Source organism: Pseudomyrmex gracilis, unplaced genomic scaffold (genome assembly GCF_002006095.1).
Source record: "Pseudomyrmex gracilis isolate BER0280 unplaced genomic scaffold, ASM200609v1 scaffold_9, whole genome shotgun sequence".
Lineage (NCBI taxonomy): Eukaryota > Metazoa > Arthropoda > Insecta > Hymenoptera > Formicidae > Pseudomyrmex > Pseudomyrmex gracilis.
In genome coordinates, this window is record NW_018020593.1 from 1,464,983 (window position 1) to 1,489,218 (window position 24,236).

The window sequence follows — 24,236 nt, forward strand, 5'->3', positions numbered from 1 at the left end:
TATATATAAAGTTACTTGTGTTTCAGTAAAAGTACATTTTTTTGTCCTTGATTTCTTTTCCTCTCTCTTCTGCGTTACATCTCTTAGATATATAATAACAAATGTAATCATTTAAGAGATAGATATAAGTAGTGAACCTTTTGGAGTCATACATATTTATGATCGCGGATGTACGATCGATTGCTTCTATAAGCAAAACACAATTACGGTCACATGAGAAGTCACATGGAATTAATTTCGGTACACTAAATGTAACATGTAGAATGATTTAATAATTCGGCCCGTGTGATATAACGATCTGAAGTTCAACTTCGCGCTTCAACGGAGTTTGAATATAAAGCCGAAACGGCATAGCTTCCAGTTCCTTGGAGTTCCTTCTCGCCAAGGACAACGATCGCAACGCGCGATATATTAAGTGCGCGAAAGTAAAATCGAATCGGACAAGCATAACACACACGGGAAAAAAACTGAGAATAATTCTAACAGTAAAGTGTTTACATTATAGTCGAATTGGAAATCGAAAATAAGATAAGAAATTCAGAGATCTCGCTTTGTATTTACATATCTTAAAACGCTTTTCTCCTCCTGGATTTTGTATATAACATAGTTATCTACGCGACACACTCGTATGTGTTTCCCTTGGATTCAAAAATATACGGGACACAATTTTAAATTCGAATTTTTAATTTGAACTTTTTATGTTCTGACAGTTTTGATATATAAATTAAGAATAATTTTTGTATTTTAAATGTTTTCGTATTCTGATTGTATAATCACACAAAGAGAAAGAGATACTCGTATAGTATAAATTATGATGAGTCTTGAATTTATACCGGATAACTTGCATATTTTTTCTGTTACTCAAACAAATCTTCATCGATATTTAAAATCTGTTTTGTTTTCAATTTTGAACTTTTCACAACTGTAATATAATCTCATTATACTACTGCCTTACGAATGAACGGTTCGTCGTCTAATCGCCAATCACGGCCAATTTACCATGATCGTTCGAGCAATTACCTTCGGAACTTGTTACATCGGTATTTTCCTCTAGGAAATTTCTAGGAAGCTCGGTATCTTCCTTGAGGAAATTAACTGGCAGACGTACTTATCAAAAATCTTAAATGCATTGAATTCTCACGGTCGGTTGACGATTCGATACATGTGACATTTCTCTTTCAAAAATAAACTCGATGCCACTACATTTGAACTATTTATTTTTTCTAAAAACATCTCTTACACGAAAGAACTATACAGATTTTGTTTATACACATCAAAGAATTACGTAGATTATATTTCTGGAAGATTTTCAAGCACTTTTTTCCAGTTCCTCTTATATTTTGTAAATCAAAAACTTATATAGACAAGAAAATAAAGATTTTTAATGTTCTCTCTATATCGAATGTCGAAAATGACATACGCCGCGTATCTACTCTGTTCGTTCATATGCGTATAAACATCCTTTGTTCAAGGATAAAGTCTCGTTGGAAATTGCGTGTCTTATCATGCGCGATAAGCGTCTACATTGTAGTTTCAAATTGCCAACGGTAAAGTCCGTCGGTCATTACTATACGCGGTATAGAAAAAATATGCGAACGTAGCTTGAGCTGTATGCGGGGTGAGAGATATGACTGGGTAATAATGTATTCGACGACTCATAAATTCGCGGCGACCAGTGGCAGGTAATCGCGCAAAGGCGGCGACGTAGCGTCGTCATCGATCAGAGAAGAATTATAACAGCTAACCGCAAGTGAGAGATCTAATAAGCGCTTCTCTATTATTCGCGGAAACAATGGTAGATCCGTATATTTGAAACACGTGCTGTGTTTATGTGGATTTTAATCCTCCTCCATTTTTTCCATTGTTCCCCAAAACGTCCTGCCTTACAATATAGGTCGTGTAAAAGCGCCATTTCGTGTTTTGATTAGAATGTCACGGCGTATATTCAGTTCGTTTGGTCTATTAATCGGGTTAGCCGCATGTCAGCCGAGGAACTCGGTAATAATTGCGCCGAAGATAAATCGTCTCTTTTCCAATATACGTAATATATTCCGTTTCAAAATATAACTTTTGTCTGAGGCTCGTGATCTACATTTTACGCCGCGCGTTGTGTGCCGCTGTTTGATTTTCTCATTCTGGAGCGTTTATTTCAGTTTATTACTATTCACTCGGTTGAAATTGAATTTTATAACATTACGCGCTTCTCGCACATAAAGTACAATGTTATGTTTTATATTATATTTCCGTTGTTATATTGTTCACTTTTAATGCGTTTGTAAAAGTAAAACAATTGTATTTAGAGTTATATGTTATATTTGCAATTGTTTTATATAACGGAATTATTGAAACCTAGATAAAAAAAAGAGTACAAAATGTTCTACAGTGATAATAACGATTAATGATAAAGTAACGGTGTCTTATTCAAATTCAATAGACATTAATTTGCTATAGAACTCGATATAATAATAAAATTAACAGCAAACATGATACGCGAGTTCTTTTGAATCCAACACGTCAACTTTGCTGAAAGCAACGAGTTATTATCGAAACAGTAAATTTAGCAATACGATCGGCACGGTGGTTATCAAAACAGAAGCGCTTGTAAACACTTCGTTCATTCTGACCCAGATAGTCCGGCTCTCGCCGTATATATTATTATATATTTATAGTATAAGAATCTTTCGGTCTTTTTGATCCAATCTGATATGAGATCTCGTCGTCGAACAAATATGACACAGTGCTGGAAGTTCAATCAAAATTTTTAAGTGAGAAACACTTTTGTCAAGTAATCGAACAGCGTTTTATCGAACTGTAATACTTTCAGCGATGTTCGAAAGTAATTAAAGTTTCTAATCCTGTAAACTGTCAAGTTATTATAAAGTTTCGGTATTTGTTCCCTTCAGTATGGTGTTCAAATGATTTAATAATTTTCATAAAAAGTTGTAAAATTTTAAATTTTAAATTATTAAATGTTACAAAAACTTATTTATGTCGCAAATTTAATATAATTGTGACATTTTCCGTTGTTGCCAAGGAAAACGATGATTGCTGAAAATATTGTCGATTGAAGGAGAGAACTTCGCGGAAATGTAAAAATCGGCCCCCCAAACGAAAATGCATAATCAATTCGACGAAAAAAACCTTGAAATTTTATTCGTTTGTACTTTTAAATGAAAAATTATGCGCGTGTTCTCTCGAGTAAATGCCACGTTTAACAAAAAAGAAACACGTACGGTGGATTTTTTTTTTTTATTGATGGACTTTTTATCGATTGAGTTCGATCGACTTGCCAGATCGAGTCGATGACGTGTCAGATTTGCGACACAAAAATAGACCGTAGCGAATCATTGCGGTTGCTTGGTAAGCGAGTTGAAAAGCGTCTCTTGATTTTTATTAAAGCGAGATTCGTATCATGTGTGTGTATGTGCAACAATGTTGGGAATAAATTATCGTTATTGATGACATCGTTAATTTCGCGATTTTAATGCAATCGGGAGACCCATCGCGAACATTGTACATAAATCCCCGGGCAAATTATCGCAGACAGGCTTATCTCGAGATGACATCGTAATACATCACGTTTTAAACGTAAGTTATTTTTCGAAGAAAACTCGAACACAAGTGTCTATCGTGTGTTCGTTTTCGTAGAATTCTTACTTTTTTTGTACATTTTGTCATTAACGTTTTATTTTTTCAAAAAATCAATCGCAATTTTATTTAAAACAATCGCACGTGCAATTTTGTTTTCTCGATTTTTAACGTGTATTTTCTCAGCGCAACCATTTTCTTTTTACAAATTTTAATGTGCATTTGAATATTAAAACCTAAAGAAATGTTTGTAAAAACAAGTAAAAGAGCTTTGTCCTTAGTTTCTTTTAAAGAAACAAATAATTATGGCGCATTCTGTTTCTTGTGTTTCTTTTTCACAGGCACAAAGAAATCTTCTTTATTCTTACCGATGAAAAACGGCAACGGGAATGTAAAATATACAACGTATATTTTTTCCATATATAAATACACAAACGCGATATTGTTTTTTTGTATTTTCATTTCTAATTTTCTTGGGGCTTGAAATCTGTTTCTAAACTTTTGCAGCAGTGTAAAAACAAGTTTTTAAAAAAATGTTATTTACGTTGGTCGAATATTCGCGAGAATTACGCGATAAGATTGAGCGAGTGACATTTCCAACACCCGGTGGCGAGTGCGTAATTTCGTCGTTAGATTTGCGCGGTTAGAATCTCCCTCGTGACTTTTGCAAATAGAAAATTTCGAACCGAGTGAGCAATTTCCCGCGTCAAGTAGCGATAATTAACGATCACTGAATAACGAAGAATTTAGGAGCAGATATTTTTGAATCAGGATTCATGATATTAACCATTTCTTATACGACCATGTCCGTCCGCGGGTTACGCAACGGGATGGCCATTAGTCTTCATTAGAAACAGGATCGTGCACATCTCCCCGACGCATTTACGGTCTAGGCATAAATCTATCATTACATTAGTTGCAACCGCGTTGCAACAACAGCGCCATACTTTTTCGTGATATATTGTCGTATCCTTGTCAACGTGCGCGATAATCCCTCGCACTGTCACGCAATTCGTCGTGACAATGCAACCAAGTGTGTGCGGATACAATATATACTATAATTACATACAATTAAAACAAAGCAAAATAGGTCTTGCATTTATACAACTTAGTATCACATATTACAGGAAGTAAGAAAAACAATTCTATTCTAGGCCGGAATTGAGCGAAAATTGCGTTTTTCATAGTCGATCGAGTACATATATATATATCGATTAAATCCACCGTTCGAAGTTTAATTGATTATCGTTCGGTTTTCGTTTTGACATAACGCGTTTGTAATAACGCACTCGAGGACTTTGTAACGCAAAACGTCATTCGATATAATTCTCTCTCTCTCTCTTTCTCGTTAATTATTTAATAATCTTCTCTTTTTCGTCGCGGGCTTTTTCGCGTCACTTTTGATAAAGCGGGAATCGGTCATGTATTATTATCGGGGCGTTGTGTGGCGTCACTCGGCACCACTTCTAAAGTGGTTCGTACATAGTTAATTAGTTGAAGAATGTTTGCCGATTAAAGTAGGTCACGCGACTGACGTCCATGTCTACGCCTGACCGGACGATGACGGTTATTCTTAGTTCCCCTCCCCTCGAGAGGTGTGGGACTGTCGCGCAAATTGCAAGGGTGCATTGTTGACATCATCCCGCATTTGTCGCCCTGTTCACGTGAATGAACGTCGCTGCATCTCGCCGTCTCGAGAAGTTCAAGGACATCGGACGCAAATCGTTATAATCGCGCGTAATCGATTAATCGCTTTCGCCGTCGACAATAGGTGTGTGTCATTCCGAGTTAAATATTACTTCTTGTCTTTTATCCTTTCTTAAACTACAAAGTAAACCGCGATGTTATTGGAGACGGATTTTGTTCGGTCGGCGTTGTTGTAGACATGTATGTTAAAATCGAACGTAAAATGTTTTGGCATTTTTCGCTTTGGGCGCCTGATTCTCGCGAATTTCTTATATCTGCCACACAAACCAAGACCGAACTTACTCTCTTCTAGAATCATGCACCTGTTGCAGGTGCGGATCTCTCACGTTGATGAAGTAACGTAGCGGAGCAGATTACTTAACGAGAAATAATCTTTCTAAAATCTTATATAATCTGTGTAAAGATTGTATAGTTGTTAGAATATTTGCGCAACATTAACGCAAATATTTATATAAAAATAAAATAAAACGTTATTTTTATATAAAACACTGAATACAAATAAAACTAAGTTAAATTATTATGTTATTAAATAGTCGAGTTTTCAAAATGTAAATTTGTTTTTTTACACGACGCAGAAATGATAATCGAAGCAAAGAATAATATAAGCTAATATTATGCTATTTTTCTCTTATTTCTGTGCGCGGATATTGCCTCACATATTGCTACATAGTTTTTGCATATAATTATAGATATCGTCACAAGTCTTTATTGTTAACGTTACTTTTGTTCTCTTATACACATTTTGAAATCTTTATTTCAGTAAAATTCACGCGATCGGAAAGTCATCGAAATTTCATTATATACAATTGCAAACGTCAAAACCAGGATAACAAGTATGTCATGCTTTTGAAAACAACGCAAGAATAAATGTTTTACGATCATTTGTTCCGGCTAAAAATAGTGTAGAGTGCAAACAAAAGCACAAGATTACATCGCGCGATCAAATTTATCAAAAACAAAAACCGAATTTTGTTTTGCTAATATAATGCGTTTGAGCTATATAATTATTTGTATCGAATTCTCTCTGTGCAGAGAGCAAAGCAATTGAATTAAAAACACATCTCGATGTATGTACATACTCGTAATCATCTCGAATGCAATTTCAGTCGGACTAAAGAGAAGAGAGAGAGCGCGCAATCGCGTTCAAGATAATATGTATTTAACTTGATACTTTACTATATGCGTATTACATAAACGCGCCACATTCATTCGGTTTACACGCTATTAGCTCCGGACTGTATATTATTTTTCTTTTATTGTTAAGTAAAGTCACATTTCGTTTCGTGCGGTTATTACCGCAGTTGCCATATTACGCAAGGACCTCTCTTATATCTTATCGTTCGAGTGAAATAAGTGTTGTTGCACGCAGCGGCTTACCATCCTCGACACGGTTAAACTCGCGGAAGATTTCAAGCTTATCGCGTAAAAAGTGGGAATGCAACTGCGCAGCGAGTCTTGTCTCTGCTGCCGCTCGCCATTTCTGTCGAGAAAAGAGTGGGAGAGAAAAAAGGAAGATACGAAGTACAAAGTTATCATTGATATCGACGTGTTTCACAGTCATGGATTGCGAAGGTCGCGAAAGCGCGATGTGCATGTACGATACTGTTGCTTTTTGTATATTTCTAAGTAACGATCATTATTTATGTTATGATTGCCGGAGATCGTGTTTTGCGTCGTAATTACTTAAAAATTACTTAAAAGTATCGCAAGAGTTTGTTTTTTTTTTTTTTTTTAACAAAGCATCGACAGGCTTAATTACACTGATAGCATAACATATGAAATAACATTATGGGGTTTTGTTCAGTATTCGTAACCTTAGCACGCGTGAACTTTAACGTACCTTGTAGCAGTCCGTTTAATTCGCGAGCATGTGCCCGGCAGCACGAAGAGCGGATTTGTAAGTATTTAGTCAGCGGAATTGGTCGCATGCGTAATGCACGGCCTTTCGCATGTGTGCATTTTATTAAAACGTTGCTGCACCCGGTGTATATCAGCGGACATTGAGCGAATAAACACGGTTTGTAAAGCAAACAGATCAGTACATTTCAAAACTGCATAAAAATATAGAGAAAACAAAATCTGTTACGTATCATATGTTGCAAAGATTGTATATATAATACATTTGAAAAATTAGTTTTAAGAACATTATATATTTGTCAGATAGGTAATAAAATAAAATTATTTTTTATTAATACTTTTATTTAAAAAAAAAGAGAGATTGATTAAAAATATATTAAATTGAAAAAAGTAAGAACGTATTTTCAATATATGTATAGAGATGAGTTTATTTTTGTTTAGGATATTTTATTGAAGTTTTCTTTTAAAAAATAGTAAATTTATAAAAAATATTTAGCAAACTAGTTTTTTATTTAAATATTAAATAAAAAATTTATAAAATCTCTTAGATCTTACGAACGAGTGTATTTTTGACGTATGGGTTTTTTGTCCGAAGGTTTTTTTACGCTTAACTGGAGTTCAATCATAATTACGATTTCTTTGTTTCTGATGAACAAACAAACGATAACGGTATAAAGAATACGTCAGAAATCAACTAAGTAATACGTGTTGCTAGCGCATTAGATTCTCAATCTTTATGCTTGCTCAAGAACGTAATAAGAAATAGTAGCTATTCATGGAAACTCGTATCGCGTGTCAGTCACAACAGAATTAACTTATTGCGTAATGTGTCACATACATTAACAAGTCGCTAATATCATTCACGTCATGAAGCCGATGTCTAATAAGTTCTCGACGTGATATGGAAATGCATGATTTCTGTATTTACGGGGCCAAATGCATATTAGATCATCGCGTATGTTCTGGATAAAGTTATAGATTGTTATTGCAATAACATTGTGCGTACGAGCGTTAAACATTTGCGATAAAATAATACGTATTATTTGCACTGTACTTCAAACTTATTCAGGGTGTTGATTTTTTTTGTACATGTGAAATTTAATTTAACATTGTTTTTTGTGTATCTTAGTGCAAGTTTTTACATCAAATTAAAAGAATATTTCTTGATAATAATCACATCACTAAATACAACACGCAGTTATTTCGCGAAATTTTACTGTTTTTTTAATTCTGCCTTAGATTTTAATTGTATTTGATTTGTCATGTTTTCTCTCGGTTGGATGTTGAATAAAAACTTCACGTGCCGTGTTGTGCGAAGATACAGGGGCAACACAGTTTGCTTATGAGCAACATTGTCGTGAAATATAAGCTTGCTCAATTCACGTGTGCAACCTTTATAGACGTGTCACGAGATCACTTATGTACGTCCGATAGACTCTCGTTATCCGTAGGTGTCCGTTGAACTCGATACAGGTTCTACGAACTAAAAGCTTCGAGTCTACGTACGTAGAATATGTGTATATCAGCAGAATGTGCTTATGAAGCGATGTATATTACAAGATGTATGCATGAGCTATTCACATGCGGAGGTAGTGTATTTCGCTCCATAAAATATTCATTTATGTACTTATCTTAATAACTCGAATGTCAAGGGAATAAGCGATAATTCGAGACATCAAAGTCGTTCCGTTTATCGAGTGTTTCTTGTGTCACAGAAGGTTTGAAGAAAATTTAATTATGATGATTCGCGGAGACAAAACGGTACGGCGGTTCGAGATAACGAGATTTTATTGTTCGATGCTCGTATCTTTTAATCCGGCGCGTTTGTTGCTTTGAGACTCTAGAGTTTAACGATATGTATATTATCACTTGCACGAATCGTGACGTATATCTTTTGTATCGGAGAGTATAGTCTTTAGCTGTTCAAACGGGAAAAGTAAATATGGATTTTGTATGTTACTAAAAAAGCGTTGTACATAATGAAGAATGGACAATTGTGTCGTTTCGGTATCCGCATTAGTCATCTCAACACCGACCTAAATATGGATTCACGATCGGTAAAAAAAAATAAAGTATCTCGATGTAAACTCCAGTTTTTTATCGGACCATCGGAGTTAAATAAACTTCTGGTTGCCGCGTTAAAAACATCATATATCTGGCATTAGTGATACAATAGTGAACAGAATTAAGTAGTTATTGTACTTTTAAAGCTTATGCATGTGGGCTAGCAGATCGCATTTGCGCGTGGACTCGTTTCTGTGACACTGAGTGTCATAATATGTGTGCCACGACGTGTGTGTTAGTGTGACCCTATTTTTTTTTTTTTTTTTTTTTTTTTTACGACAGAACACTGCATTCATTTTGCACATCGTGTCGTGAAAGCGAGTGCAAATGATGTAATATGAGACAAGTTTTGTTATCAAGATGCGGTATTTATCATTATCGTACATCTTGGTTTGTTATTACAAAACAAAAGTGTTTTTACGTAAACTCTGTTTAGTGTTTATTCAACACAATGCGATAAGCAAATATAATACTAGAAAAATCAAAAATTAAAGTTAAAAATTGTCATTTGTGAAATGGCATACGCATGCAATTGTTCACATTATTTATATAAAAAGTATATAACAATACGACGAAATTTATTTTATATATACATGTATGTATATGCGTGTATAGTATTTCTCGAGAGCCAAGCCACGTGTATCTTTCGTCCCCTGTTTCAAGGTCAAAGGACTCTGACTCCTGTTTTGATCTCTTTCCTTCGCTTGACAAATGCTTATATGGTGTTCTAAAGATATCAATGGAGTCTTCTCCTAAATTAATGATATCGAATCTCTTAAGAAGAAAAACACTAAGAGATAAAAGTTTTCAATTGCATAGATACGTGAAAATGTTTATTGACATTCACCGACATTTACTGACACTGATATGTGCAAATACGAATGGTTTCCTCAATATCGAAAACTTTTGCTTTATTATCTAACTGATATATGATTGATTTTTGCGAGGATTGATGTTTGACATTATTGGTTTTGGTTTTGATACATTGCGGTTTTCTTTTTAACTCAAGTGTCGTCGTGATGTCTGAAGTATTGGAGCATCGCGTGTGTGGCATCTGGGCGAGAATGTAGATAGGAAGAAATAGACGGGAGTACGATAGCAAGGCCAAATTGGCCCGCGAGCGTCATTAACCGCAATCGAATCGGGAGAAAGGAGGGTGATGGGGAGGAAGCGACGGGTGGTCGCGCGTGTGAGATCGCGAGCAAAGCAGACAAGCAAGTTTTGTCGTTGCTGATTACCAATAATCGTGTCAAACGTATCGTTTTTGCTGAGGAAAACAGCGAACCATAACAGAGATTATTTTCCCGTGCACCTGCGCGCAGCATTTATAACTCGCGATCGTTTGCATGTTTCAACCCTTCGCGACGACAAACCCTCAAAAGTCAGCCGGACGGGACGAACAAAAGAAGTGTCTGGTGTCTAGACGGTTGGTTATTAGTGACGTGAGTTGAAAACAGAGAAGGTTACGTTATTATCTTCTTTTACCTGTACCTCCTTTCAGTCGCTCAATGTTTGCATTTTTGCTATGGAGTTTCGATGACATAATTAGGATTATTCTGACAATTTTCTCGGTAGATCCGTGTATATACTGTTGAAATAAATTAAAGTTCTTTTCTTCTGCACGTTGAAGAAATGCAGTAGGACCCACTCGAGAACATTTGAGTTTCCTTCGCTCAGCTTCAACGGCAACATCCCCAACATCGCACAACAGTGTCAAAAAGAAAGTCTAATCCTGACCTTACAGAATTGTTTTATGGCACCAAGCGACCAGATTTCAGCCTGTTCACTCTCGCTCTGGCGTTTAGATCGAATTTTTAGTTTTTCTCTGATGTTTCACTCTCGCTTTAAACTCTCGATCGAAAAAGAACTTCAACTTTTTTTGCACGAAATCCAAATATCTATAATGAGCATTGTACTTTGAGTCTTATCAATATTGTATACTGTACTCAATGATAGCGCAATGTCAGTGACCTGCATGCGATGTCGAACGCAAACTTACACCAGTTTCTGGATATTTTACTCTTTTATCCATCATCTGTATAAAAAGTCTTAAAGAATCGAGTACAAAGATATTCTCGAGAATCGAATAGACTTGCAAATATTCTACGCTTTAACTATGTTACGTCTGCAAACGTAATACTTTGTCCATAACTATGTTGCTACGAGAGATTCTATTTTAGAACTTTCGAACATTTTCGTGTCCCACAGTTCTTTTTCAATATATATCCTTTTCCATTTTTTATATTATTATAAATAATATAAAAAGTCCGACAACGTGTGACTAGACACTTTCTACAAGCTGAGAAAAAGAGATCGTAATATATAAATTGTATATTAATTTTTTCTCACACTTTTTTCACACGCACAACTCGTATATCAAGAGGAATATAATGAAATTACCTTGGAATATTGTAATTTTCTTGCGCTGTATTTTAATCTTGAGTAAACAGTTTTTATTACTGCTTTATACTTTCGAAACGTATACGTGAGAATAACGCGTGACACGCCAATGAAAATGCTTCTTCTTGATATGAAAGTACGGTGGAAGAAGTGCTTCGAGGTAATTCCGAATTATTCCGCTTGTTTAATTAAGTATACAATACGGCGCGCAGAAGTGTATTTTTCTTTATTCTTTTTTAGGTAGAAATTAAGTTTTTTATTTTACACAAGAGAAAAACTTTGTCAGAAATAACAGTTAATCCTCAAGAGACGATGAGAGAATTGCGAGAATTTTCTTGGATTAGGCATTTAAATGTGTGTCTTCGGAAAAGTTTGCTTTAATATTTCTGTGATTTGACATTTTTTATCAAATTTACACTTTTTGTTCAAGTAACTAGCACATCCAACTGTAAGATTCGAAACAAAATTTCTTTTGTGCGGATTTTATTCAATTAAATCGTTTGTGGTTGTTTTGAAAAATCGATTGCAGCATCAGCGATGTCTGAATATATGATTATATGCCTATAGTCGCATATACGTGACAACTCGCAGTCACGCGATGTATGTAACAGAACGTGGTCATGAACAAAGAGAATCATCCTTGATTCCGGACAACATTGCGCGATAATAACGAATTAGCGCTGTTAGTCGTGAACAAAACGCACAGTCTTTATTCTACATTTATATATATGTACATATATGTAGAGCTTATTCGCGATTTGAATTCGTCCTGATTTTGCCAAATATCGGTCAATTTGACTTCGGACATTTTCGCAGACTACAAACAAACTGCAAATTCAATTCGCGCTCTCTCGCATATACCGTTCGCAAGCGTTTTGGCCAACGAAGCGCGATCGACAATAAATTCTGCACGTCACGTAATAGCCGCGAATCTATAAAGTTCACGCTAAGTCGTGAGATTATATTCAAGGTGAAAGTTTTAGCTCGAATCTTGGCGAATTTTCAGTCTGCGCACACCTACTCGTGCGTGTGTGTGCATGTTACATATCACTGTAGTAAAATGAATTTCAGAACTCGTGTTAAAACAGTTACATATGTCGGAACAAATTTACGATCTTGTGCAGAATAGAATTATTACTCAAAGATGGAAATAAAATAAATGTGTGTTGATATATATATGTATATATTATACATATATATACAATATTTTGCAACATGTGCAATAACACTGTGGAATATTTCTTCATTTTGAATAAGTTTATATTATTAGAGTATAAAGTACCTTTATAAAAAATATATAACTTCTTATGGTATGAGAGAAGATTAGATTTACAATAGAATAAATTACTTCTAATAACTCAATCTCTGTGTGAAATGTAATTACATACAGAAATTGATTATGTTTCGTGTACTTTTTACGATCTTATATATCGACAAAGTATACTACTTTTAAATTAACGAAGTATCGTCTCTGTGTATGTGTGCAGGAAAGATGAAGAATGACGTGGATGAGGATGAATCTGGCACGTCTTCGGGCACATCCTCTTCGGGAATTTCAGCGCCTGAAACTACCGTCGTATGTGGGTGAGTCAAGATCGTGCTAAATAATTTTCTTTTTCTTGTCGAGATGATGTCGGTAATACTTTTATTTTTCAATTTTGCTTTTATCTTTGCAAAAGATTAAGTGTACAATTGCTTATTGTGTTATTACGAAAGATTGCTCTCATCGAAATAATATCGACCGCGTTACATTTACATTAAAAATATTTACAAGAAAAGATTTGATAAAATTACTGTAATTGAGCACACATAATTGACTAAATAGGTAACTACAATTGACTAAACGACTGACTAAGTGACTAGCTATAACCGAGTAAACTTTGTTAAGAGTGACATTTATTGCGCGATAAATAAGTTACATAATCTAATGTCCTTGCTATAATTTGCATTTAAAAAATAAGTAAATATGTATAAAGTAACGCACGGTGTTGCGCGCATAAATCATCTCACTACACACACAACATTTGGAGGAAGGAAAAATATAAAATTAATGTTTTCATATGATAAAATTTAATATATTACAAAGCGCGTCGTCAGTTTATCACGATTTTAATTATTCCTTTTTACGAATATTTTATATATGGTATACAATCTCCAGCACTGTTTGATGTATTCGGTTTTATTAATCACCCGTAAATGCATCGCGCCTTTATTTAATCCGAGTATTACCAGTTCATATCGATGTTATAGGTTTATGACATAGTTGAAACAAAAGGATTTTGCTTCTCTCAGTTGTTAAACAATGCCTGTCGTGTCAAAGCTTGCGTACATGGCTCTGTGTTTGCTAGAAAACAGCTTTAGGCGGAATCGATGAATAAATTTGCTCTTCCGGTATGGATTTCATGTTTTATCAGTTTAATGTTATTCCCGAATTCGTGCAACAAAAACCATTACGAAATAAGAACGATTTTTTGCAGTTATTTTATGAAATTTTTATTCTCATGAATAAAAGAACATGAAAAACAGCGTCACATGCAAGATTTGACAGAAAAAAAAAATGATTCCACCTGCACTCGTGTAATTAAATTCGAAATTTACGTCAGTAACATAGTGTAACTATATTTTTTTTAGTACGCTAGATTCATACGAATTAAAATTGAGTACACGTGCGGTAAACAAATGACGGGGCAATGCAGCGACATTTTTGCGACACTCATTTCATCACAGTCGCATATAACATTTGTACGATACGTCAACCTTGCAGGCTATATCTTTGATATAGAAAACTACTTTGAAGGAGAAAGTTAGCTTGATATCTTACTTGTACATTCTTTGACCTATATCTTGTAATATAATACTTCACAGCACGAGGAATAATTGAATATCGATTTTGAGTAATAAGAAAAAAAGAAATTGCGCGCATATCAACAATATTTCTCGTGTAAAGAGAGATATACAAATTACAGTTAATTATATATTCTATATTTTTTTCTTTTCAAAACATTTGCAAGAATATTAAATAAATCGTTTATCCTTGGTGTGCTTTTTGGAGCAAAAATCATTTTATCTGTTGTGATTTTATCATGCTTATCTGTTTAATATTTTTTATATTCGTGTCTTTTATATATACATATATATTGTGACAGTCACGAAAAAAGCCCGCAATGGCTCATCCTCTGTGAAATCGAAGTTTAGATGTTGTAAACAACTTTTGTACTAAGAATAAACTAGTCTTTTGTACGGAACGAATCAGTAAAAATAGAATTGTTAGTTTTATATAGATGTGTACTTTTTTGTTAAATTATAAAAAAAAAGGTCTTTACGGTCATTTACGGACTTTGACTTATTCCGAAAGAAAGACAGGACTTTTTGGTTTATAGGTGTTGCCGTACTTTTACGCGGTTATCAAATGAACGATGACTGAATATCATATCAGTAGACGTATATTATTAGCTTCATCTTCAAGTCCCGTTTTATCCTTACTACTTAAAGTGCTCCGGAAACATCGGAGAAGAGTCTTGTAAGACTCGGTTTTGAAAGTATTATTATTCGAGCTCCGAAAAACACCGATTTTGAATATACTTGTTTATTCCTTTATCGCGAGCCAGTCGGTGTGAGTACAGCTTAATACATAAATGTGTTGTTATCACGCCAGGCGCTCCTGGTATGGTAGACGACACGATGGAAGCAGGCAAAGAGGGGAGGACGACGATTGGTCGTCTTGGCAAGAGGGGAAGCGCTGATTGGTCGGTGAGAGTGGGGGAATAGCACCCGACCAGCAGTTCGCATCCGACTGTCGTGAGTTGCGTCTCGGCGGTATTCCTCTCTCTGTTCTACTTTCTCGTAACGCGCTTCGCCTTTCGGTCCCTTCTCCCGTTTTCTCCGTATTTCCCTCCGTGTCCTCGAGGTAGAGCCGCGTCATTTGCCGGTTGACAGTTTCACGAACACTCTCGCAACGGTTACTGTGTCGTCGCGACGCAGTTTTCTGCGCGAAAAACGCATGGTTCTCTCACCTCGCTTTCTGCGCGTGCGACCGGCAAAAGATGACGTCGACGAGCAGAGTGCGAAAACAGTGATGCCGTAAAGATCTCTCTGTCGTTTAAAGATCTTCGATATTGACAAAGCTGGGTGGGCGCGCATTGTATAGATCGCGGCGAAACAGAAGCGATTAATTGGTGATTATCGTAATCAACAGATTACCAGTAGTATATCCGGCGCGAACTGATAAGAGCTCGAACGTACTCTTGAAGTCGCAAAGGCAAACTTTAGCGAAGCCGTTTTTTGTTTTTCTGTTTTTTTTTTAGTTTTTTGGACATTTTTCTAAGCGCGCAAGATGCAAAAGAAGAAATGCGGAAAGGGAGTTCGTGGAATCCGGTCATTCGTCGTATTGCCACTGAGATTTTGCGCTAATCTGAAACTCCGTGTCAAGGCCAGTGTCAACTTGCGGCGAATAATTTGTGAATCGTAAAAAAAAAAGCAACAGATCGTAGCAGATAGCACGAACGTCGAGAATTGTGATCATCAATGAATCGATCGTATCCCGAAGCGTTCCAACTTGAAACTTGGAAAGTTTTATCGAACTTGCGTGTAAAATCCGGTGGGAATATAGCGTTTATGTCGGGAGAAAAGAGACTCCGCACGATCGATGATATCCAGTATAAAAATTATATATATGTGTGTATATATATCAAGACGATAGAATAAGTTTCCGAGGGAATGTGACAGAACACATTTTGACGTCTGATGAACGATCGATTAGACACAAAAAAAAACCTCGCAATATATAAAGAGACCGAGAACCTTATCGCGCATACGAACGGTTTTATTAAAATTGCGAGATTAAGATTACAATTGCGTCGTTAAACCGACTAATTTTACTTCGGCCGGTAAACAAGTCGCTGTTGTTTTTCGCGATAGCACGCCGTTTTGGCCGACGACGACGACGACGACGACGCTACTTGTTCTCCAATATGGCGAGCGTCGGCGAGCGACGCCGGAAACACCTGCTGCGAGCTGCACTTCCAGTGTTTACCGGTACAGCTGAGTGACTGTTGACTGGAAGATAAACACAGATATGTCGCATTAACGTTATATTGACAGTTGTGTCGCAAAACTTGCGCGGGTAATATTGATTGAAAGCGGAGTGAAAAGCTCTCGTGTGCGTTTTCGCGATGTGAAATGGCCAACGACAACGAATGAACGCTTGGTCGACTGGACGAATAAAGGAAATTTTCCTCAAAAAAGAGAAGAAAATATATATTTATTTATCGATAAACATATACGTCTCAAGTGTACAAGATGTGGCAACAACAGCAGCAGCAAGCGTATTTGAGTAGTATGTCCTCGCAGCATCCGCAACAACAGACTATTCACCCGGTGTCGGTCATTAACACGAATGATCATTCGCATCAGCAGCAGCATCAGCATTATCAGCATTATCACCAGCATCAACATCGTTCGACCATTATGGATCTACCGGTACCAAGGTCAGGCTTGTTGTCTTGTTATTAGATAAGGTCGGCGGGGGTGTATCAAGGTGAACGGATATGCATTTACGCGGGGAATTGCCTCTCTCGAGTCTAGTCGCGCGCTCTTAGATTTGATAGCCTTATGGCAGCGGCAAATCGCCGATGCAAAATTATTAGCGAGCGAAAACATTGTTTACTCTTGGAACGATTTTATCTTCCAAAAACTGTTCGTTAGCTGCGGATTCACATTTTTTTTTGTGAAGAACGTGAATGATTATAAAAGTGAAAGGGTGCGAGATAGAGAGCGGTCTCTTTTTTGATCCTAGAATTTCGTCTAAAACCTAATTACTAATACTCATTGCCGTTTGAAAGTAATTTAGAACGTTCTTTGTCAATATATTAAAATAAATTTGTTGAAAGTTTTGCACAAAATATAGATAAAAAATATATATATATCTTAATTAAGATTCATAAGAAACACACATACATAATAGATATATAATATCTTAATTAAGACACATAAAATATACATATATTTTAATTAAAATTACTTCAATGAAACTTACAAAAAAGTTTAAAATATGCATTCTTGTTGCTATTGAGAGATAATCACTTCTCTGACATTTATTACTTGTATCGCCGGTTTTTCGTACAACTTCAATATTTTTTTTACAAGTTACAAGCCGCTATGGCAGACAACTTGCATACTTATCTGTAATTTATGTCAGTCATCGCTATTCGCAACATACATTCGACGAAATATATTTGCAAATTGTAGCTTTGAAGCGTTTTTGATTTGCAAATTTTGAACTTCTCTTGTATTTTTGCGACATCATTCCCGCCGCCGCCGTCGTATATGTTGAAAATTTCGATTACAATGTTCATGTATGATCGTCTGTAGCGCGTTTCACTCGTTTTCTTTCATCTATCGATCTTTCGTGAAATCGATCTAATAAATATAAAACATATTGTATGCCTTGTATGCCGAGAATAGTTGCAAGAGGCACAATTGCACCAACCAATATTTACTTACATTATCTCTACAAATTTCATCTATTTTTCTGCCTGTTTTTGCACTTTAATAGAGGCTGCTCCTGTCCTGTTAGAACTGTTTATAACGCTTCAAATTTTTTTATCTTACTCAAAAACTTTTTTGTGAAGTGGTTTTTTTTTAAGCAGAATCTTTTCGAATAATTTAAAGATTGTAATAATTTTTTTAGCCTCGAATTAAATATACATATTGACACTGCATTTTTAATATTTGAAAACGATTCGAAATTTATTTTTGGTATTTTTATTTCGTGTTATTTTTAATATTTTGCAGAACGTTACTTTTTTCACATTTACCTTGACAAATAAGTCGACGACCTATTCTCGTTTTGTCTTTGACAAGATTCGAAGTGCAACTTTGCAAATTTATTTTTTCCTCGTTACATAACACACCTCTGCGTGTAACGTGAGTTTCAAGCGCCCGTTTCAACTGTCTTACGTTGCAAGCATCAAGCTTATCAAGACTACGTTATCATTGTACGCTCTTGTATAAGCTGACTTAGACCCGACGCGTGAAAGAGTTTGTTGCATTTTGTTATCTAAATGCCGCGAAAGATATTTTGCATTTTTATCAAAAAAAACATTCATTTTACTTATCAATTTTTTAGCAAACGTTTGTATCAATTTTATAACGTTAATTATATTATCAACCACGTGATATTAGTACGATTTTTATCAGTATTTCAAAATAACAAAAGTTACGTCATTTTGTAAATTAGGAGCGTAAGACAGATGTATTACAAGATAAACGTATATTTTTTCTCTCTTTTATCTCTAAATGAAAACGAGTGTTCCAGATGTCGATCAAAGTTTCGGAAAACAAACGTTTCATCGAATTGTGACGATAAAAAGAAAACATAAAAAGATACCATGGGTAATATTTGATTTGGAAGTATTTTGTTTGTGTGCAAATAAGCATTATAAAGAATGAAGAATGTAATGAGAATAAGTGTTTGGTTGTCTTATAAGAAAAGAAAAGAAAAAAATGCGCATCGTGAGCGCATGTTGATAAGCATAGAAATCTCTGGCGTAACTTCTTTTTGCTTACGTTTGTCTTTGTTTATCTAAGCACGTTCGATGGTTAGTGTCACTTGTGTCGATAATAATAGTCACTTTTTTTTAGTTACTTCTAAATGAGGGCGCTACTTTGTATGCAGTTGTCAGACATTCTTCTCAACATCTTCTCTTAACGCATAATAAAGTCAAGAAACAGTTGAGCATTATTTTTAAAAGAGTAAATCTTCTACAAATTAATTAATACGTCTAATTAACATAATTTATTTTTTATCATGAAAACGTTTTGAACATTATTTAATCATTTAAAATATTATAATCTCGACTAAAAAAAGAGCGTGAGAAATGATTGACACATTTCTGCTATTTAGCGTTGTGAATTGCAATTCTTTTTATTTGCGATATGAAGCAAGTTCAGAGTACATGTTAGCATATTACGTATTCAAAAAAAAAAAAAAAAATTTCTACGGCGACGATTGAGAGAGCAAAAAGATCAATGTTACTTCAAGCAAATTAAATAGCACTCTTGAAGAGCGGAACCTTGAACGATTGTACTGTTTACCAACCATCGTTCATTCGCGGTTCATTCATACTTGTCGACAGTTATTGTCTGAGCCATCTATACTGTTACCAGGCCTCGCTTGTTGGTCGATTCGCAGCAGTCAAAATTGCTTGCGAAGAGACACGATGGCCTCTAAGCTGTAAAGACTGTCATGTTCAAAAGTAAAGGTTGACGACGACATTCGTCGCCGCTTTTTCTGTGAAAAATCACAATACAATTTCCTAATTGTCTTAATACGTAGTTGAATATCGTTATTTTATGTCGCTATTGGTTTTTAATCGAGATTAATCGACATCATTAGACTAACAGATTAGCTGGCTTGGTAAATGTCTTAATTCGCTCGATAACGTAATTCTTTTCTGTCGGTTGTTTGACCGATTTAATGTCAATGTTTCGTATCGACAGGGAATTCACACGCCATCTCGATTTTTGATAAAAGTATATAATTCTGTCTAAATGCCGATTTTTTAAATTGTTTTTGTATTTTTCTCTTGATTTTTAATACAAACATCGATCGATATAAAAAATGTAGAGCAAAATAAATAACAATGAATCAGTCTTCACCCTCTGTGTGTGTCGTTAACGCGTAGCTTATGTCAAAATTTTCGGATAACGTGTTGTCGGGTCTTCGAGACTGATATGTTCTCCGAAAACATAAGACAACTTTCAAGTTTGTTTTATCAAGTTTGAGTTATTACTATCAAGTTTACTCAACATCAACATATATTGTAAACGATATTATGCAATTATAAAGAGAATGTTTGTTTTTTATTCCATTATTCTATTTTCTATACACATTTGATGAAAAAGGATAATACGCAATCATCAAGCATATATAGTTTTCCCGATATATACGTAGAGCTAATCGACGAGTCATCAATAGATTTGCGAGTATGAATAGAAACTCGCTAAGCTACACCGCTCACGTATCTTATATCATATTCAATCGTCGCATAAGTATGTTTGCTTTGGTTAAGAAACTCACTCTGCAAATTCGCAATTGATTCTCGAAAATGTCACAGTGATGAGGAATAAACTTTTTAATTTTTCTTTCGTAGACATTTTTTTCCACAACGCTCGTATGCATTTAACAAAAAAATACGAAGTAATTTTTTTCGCATTAATTGTATTTGTCAAAAATGAATTTAATTATACTATATCTATTTATTTGAGAATTTAAAGTATTTTGTTTTTCAATAACGAAAACTCTCTCTCTCTCTCTTAAGTTGCAATTTTTTTCTGTGAATGTCGTGCAAAGACCAGCACTATGTGTTTCCTCTTATCTATCATGCAATTATCGCGGACGTTAAATATTGCAGTTATTTTTGCAAGTTTAATTAGTCTTGTTGCCTTGACCCTCTTAATTTCGCGTAGCGTTAAAGAATCAGAACTGCTTGGTAGTGCACCTCGAGTAAGTTCTCGTGCACAACAGGCCGTGTAAACACTGACTTGAAGTCTCTTTCGTCCTTCTTCCTTTTGAGAGTGAAATAAGTAGGTATACAAGATTTATATGTATATATCTTTATGACCTCAATTTGCTTTTCGTCTTTTGAGAATTGGTGAAGAAACGCCGATTCGCAAAAATTACAACTGCCATTTATTTTTCGCAGAGTTCTTATATTCTTTATTCTTCTAGTATTCTTTATTATTCTTTAGTATTCTCGTAAGCGGAAATTTCTGTTTATAATATCATTTCAAATATTTATCGGGATAATATTTTTTTATTTAGTTGCTTTAGATTTTTTACTCATATAGTGTTACATATGATTCGTTACTCGCAAAAATCATAAAATCCAAGAAAATAAAAAAAAATATATATATATATATATATATAGTATTTATATTTACGATATGATTTTTCATAATCAAAATATGTGTACCTCGAAAAACAAAAAAATGTAAGAAGATAAAACTTTCATCCGATGAATTCTTATATATATACACATATCTCTTTCTTTTTCTCATTTATATACTGAACAGCTTAACGATTTAAGAATAGATGTTATCAAGAATAAAATATGTCGACAAACGCACAAGATGCCATCGGCCATGTAGGATTTTCCCGATTTTAATTAGTTTAATTAATAGCGGACGAATATGGTTGGATGATAAACGAAGCTTCCGAGAGCCAGATTTTCCTCTATTCCACGTTCTCTCTACGTTCTTGTTGCATCAAGTATTTCTCGGTATATGTTAATTTATTTAATTAATTGCTTGTGGAAACTGGGGAATGTATGGACTAATAATCTCATATCTCTCTCTCTTTCTTTTTAATGATTGAATATTTCATATGAATGTAAGAAAATGCATAATGCTTTATTTTATATTTTACTACAAGATTTTATCCAATCTCACACACACAACACAGATTAATGCAAAAGCTATTTTTATCTTTGAAACAATATAATAATGTACATAATTTGCAGTAAACATTGAATAAAAATGTTAGTACGTTGTAATTTGCTAACTCGCATATGACGTTGAATATAATTTATTAGTGCTAACAATAAAACAAATATATGTTGAATGCCATCACGTATTATTTTTGTCAGTCTACAGTATGCGTTCTTGCATAGTCAAGGATGAACTGATAGAAAAAACGCACAATCCTGATGGATGCATATATATATATATATATATATATGTATTCTCTATCAGAGAGAGAAATGTCTGAAAGAGATACAACACAGTGTATGATATAAGTAGATACAAAGATAAATGTTCTTGATTCTGGACCGTGACTGGATATTTTTATCTTCAAGAAGTGTCCCTCTGACTCTTCGTGACAAAAAGAGAAAGATGTAGCTATAAAAATGAGTGAGACACAGCAATCTTCACATTCATTGTATCGACAATAAGAGGAAGAGAGAGAGAGAGAAACACAGAGAAGTATGCAACTATATAAGAATCCATCAAACAAAGCGGTTTTTTTCTCAAACTTTTCTGTTTTATATTGTTTATTATTTCGGTTACATATATTTTGATTATAAAAAATCGTGTCGAATCAATAAAAATAACACACTGGCAAAAAAATAATATATTCCTTATCAATTCTCGTTACCGAATATCGATGAGTCACTTTCTTATATTTTGCGTTTTTTTTTTGTTAACATAGAAAAACTAAGGATTTTTATTTTCATATTGTATAACGCATAGTATTATATAATACGTTGTGCTATTTTAACACGTTTAACATTGTTGATGTGGGCGCGTTTGCCGTGTTGTTTGCCGTGTTTCAAATGTCACCAGGACGAAACAATCCCGAGCTTTGTAGTCAGATCTTAGGCTACGTAAACTCATTACTTAATCATTGCTTCTCGGAGTATCATGAGGCGTCGACGGAACGACCGTAATTGCATAAAGCTATTTTACAAAGAGAGAGAGAGAGAGAGCGTTGCGCTCTCAAATAAAGGATAGATCTTGGGAAGAGACAACGAAGCATTCTGATCAACTTATACGCTCGCAATAAATGAGAGAGAACTTCAGTGTGATGCTTGAATTATCGATGGTAAGCGTTGTCGTAACTTTATTGAGGTTCGCGTTGTAGCCGCATCGAATTATAAACGTTCGAAGCGAGAATCCTATAAAATTGACATTTACGATAAAATAAACTGCTGTGTTTGTTGTTACTGGAATTTGTTAGCATGTAAATTATAGATTGAAACAATTGAAAATCTTTTTTGGTAAGTTAATTAACATCTATTGTGATCGTGTGTATATGAAACATAGTAAAAATTGTTTTTGTTTGAAATATAAATTATGCATTTATTAATACAAAATAGTAAAACAAAATTTCAACGTGAGACTTATTCTATATCGAATATCGATTGTAATGTAAACAATTAGTATCGTTGAATTGAAGATATTTCAAATTTATATATTTTTAAATTTCCTTTTGTCTTTTTTCTTAATGTTTTAAAATTTTATAATGCGAAAATCAATGCGTGTAGTAAACGCGAAGTGCGACTAAAGCAGCTGCGATTTAATAGCAAACATAAGTTAAATCGTATGAGTTCGCGTTTTTTTATACGTCTACTCTGAGCTCTGGCAGTAAAAACCGCTTAACTACTAGATTTACTGTAGTGTTTGTGATTATTCCGCGGAGAAAGAGAGAGAGAGAGAGAGAGAGAGAGAGAGAGAGAGAGAGAGAAGGTGTGTGTGTGTGCAAGGTCACGATTGGAAACTTCAGCGAGGCCGTTGTACATTATTTTCAGTTCCGTCATGTCAGCGTTTTGTATTTTAGTGTTCACCAAGTTCTCCGGCGAAATTACGTTGCGAACGAAATGGCGCGTCTTTTCAATAAAACATGGCGTCGTTGTCGTTATATCTAATAACGCGCTTCTAATATGCATATGTAATCAAGAAAAAAATTTGCATCCAAGTCGGGAACTTGATTAATCACGCTCTCAACCACGACGTCAGAGAATGCTATACTGTGTGTTTATAAGAATTGAAGTTCGATCGAACTCCGATCGTGATGTAAATTGTGATTTAGTCTATTATTTCTTTTATTTCTCGTTGTGCTT

The 24,236-nt window shown here is 34.7% G+C and overlaps 1 protein-coding gene across 4 annotated transcripts in view; it reads left to right on the plus strand.

The window, feature by feature from the left end:
• LOC109861318 (circadian locomoter output cycles protein kaput-like) overlaps window positions 1-24,236 on the plus strand; it is a 63,184-nt gene that overhangs the window by 2,024 nt on the left and 36,924 nt on the right. The window contains exons 1-2 of one of the 4 annotated variants that reach the window (XM_020440912.1): window positions 13,118-13,200; window positions 15,921-17,102. In XM_020440912.1, coding sequence (XP_020296501.1) covers window positions 16,915-17,102 — 188 coding nt within the window. In that variant the 5' untranslated portion in view covers window positions 13,118-13,200; window positions 15,921-16,914. Of the gene's footprint in view, window positions 1-13,103; window positions 13,201-15,417; window positions 17,103-24,236 lie in introns of those variants that run through there. The other 3 variants (XM_020440921.1, XM_020440931.1, XM_020440908.1) reach the window with 3 other exon arrangements.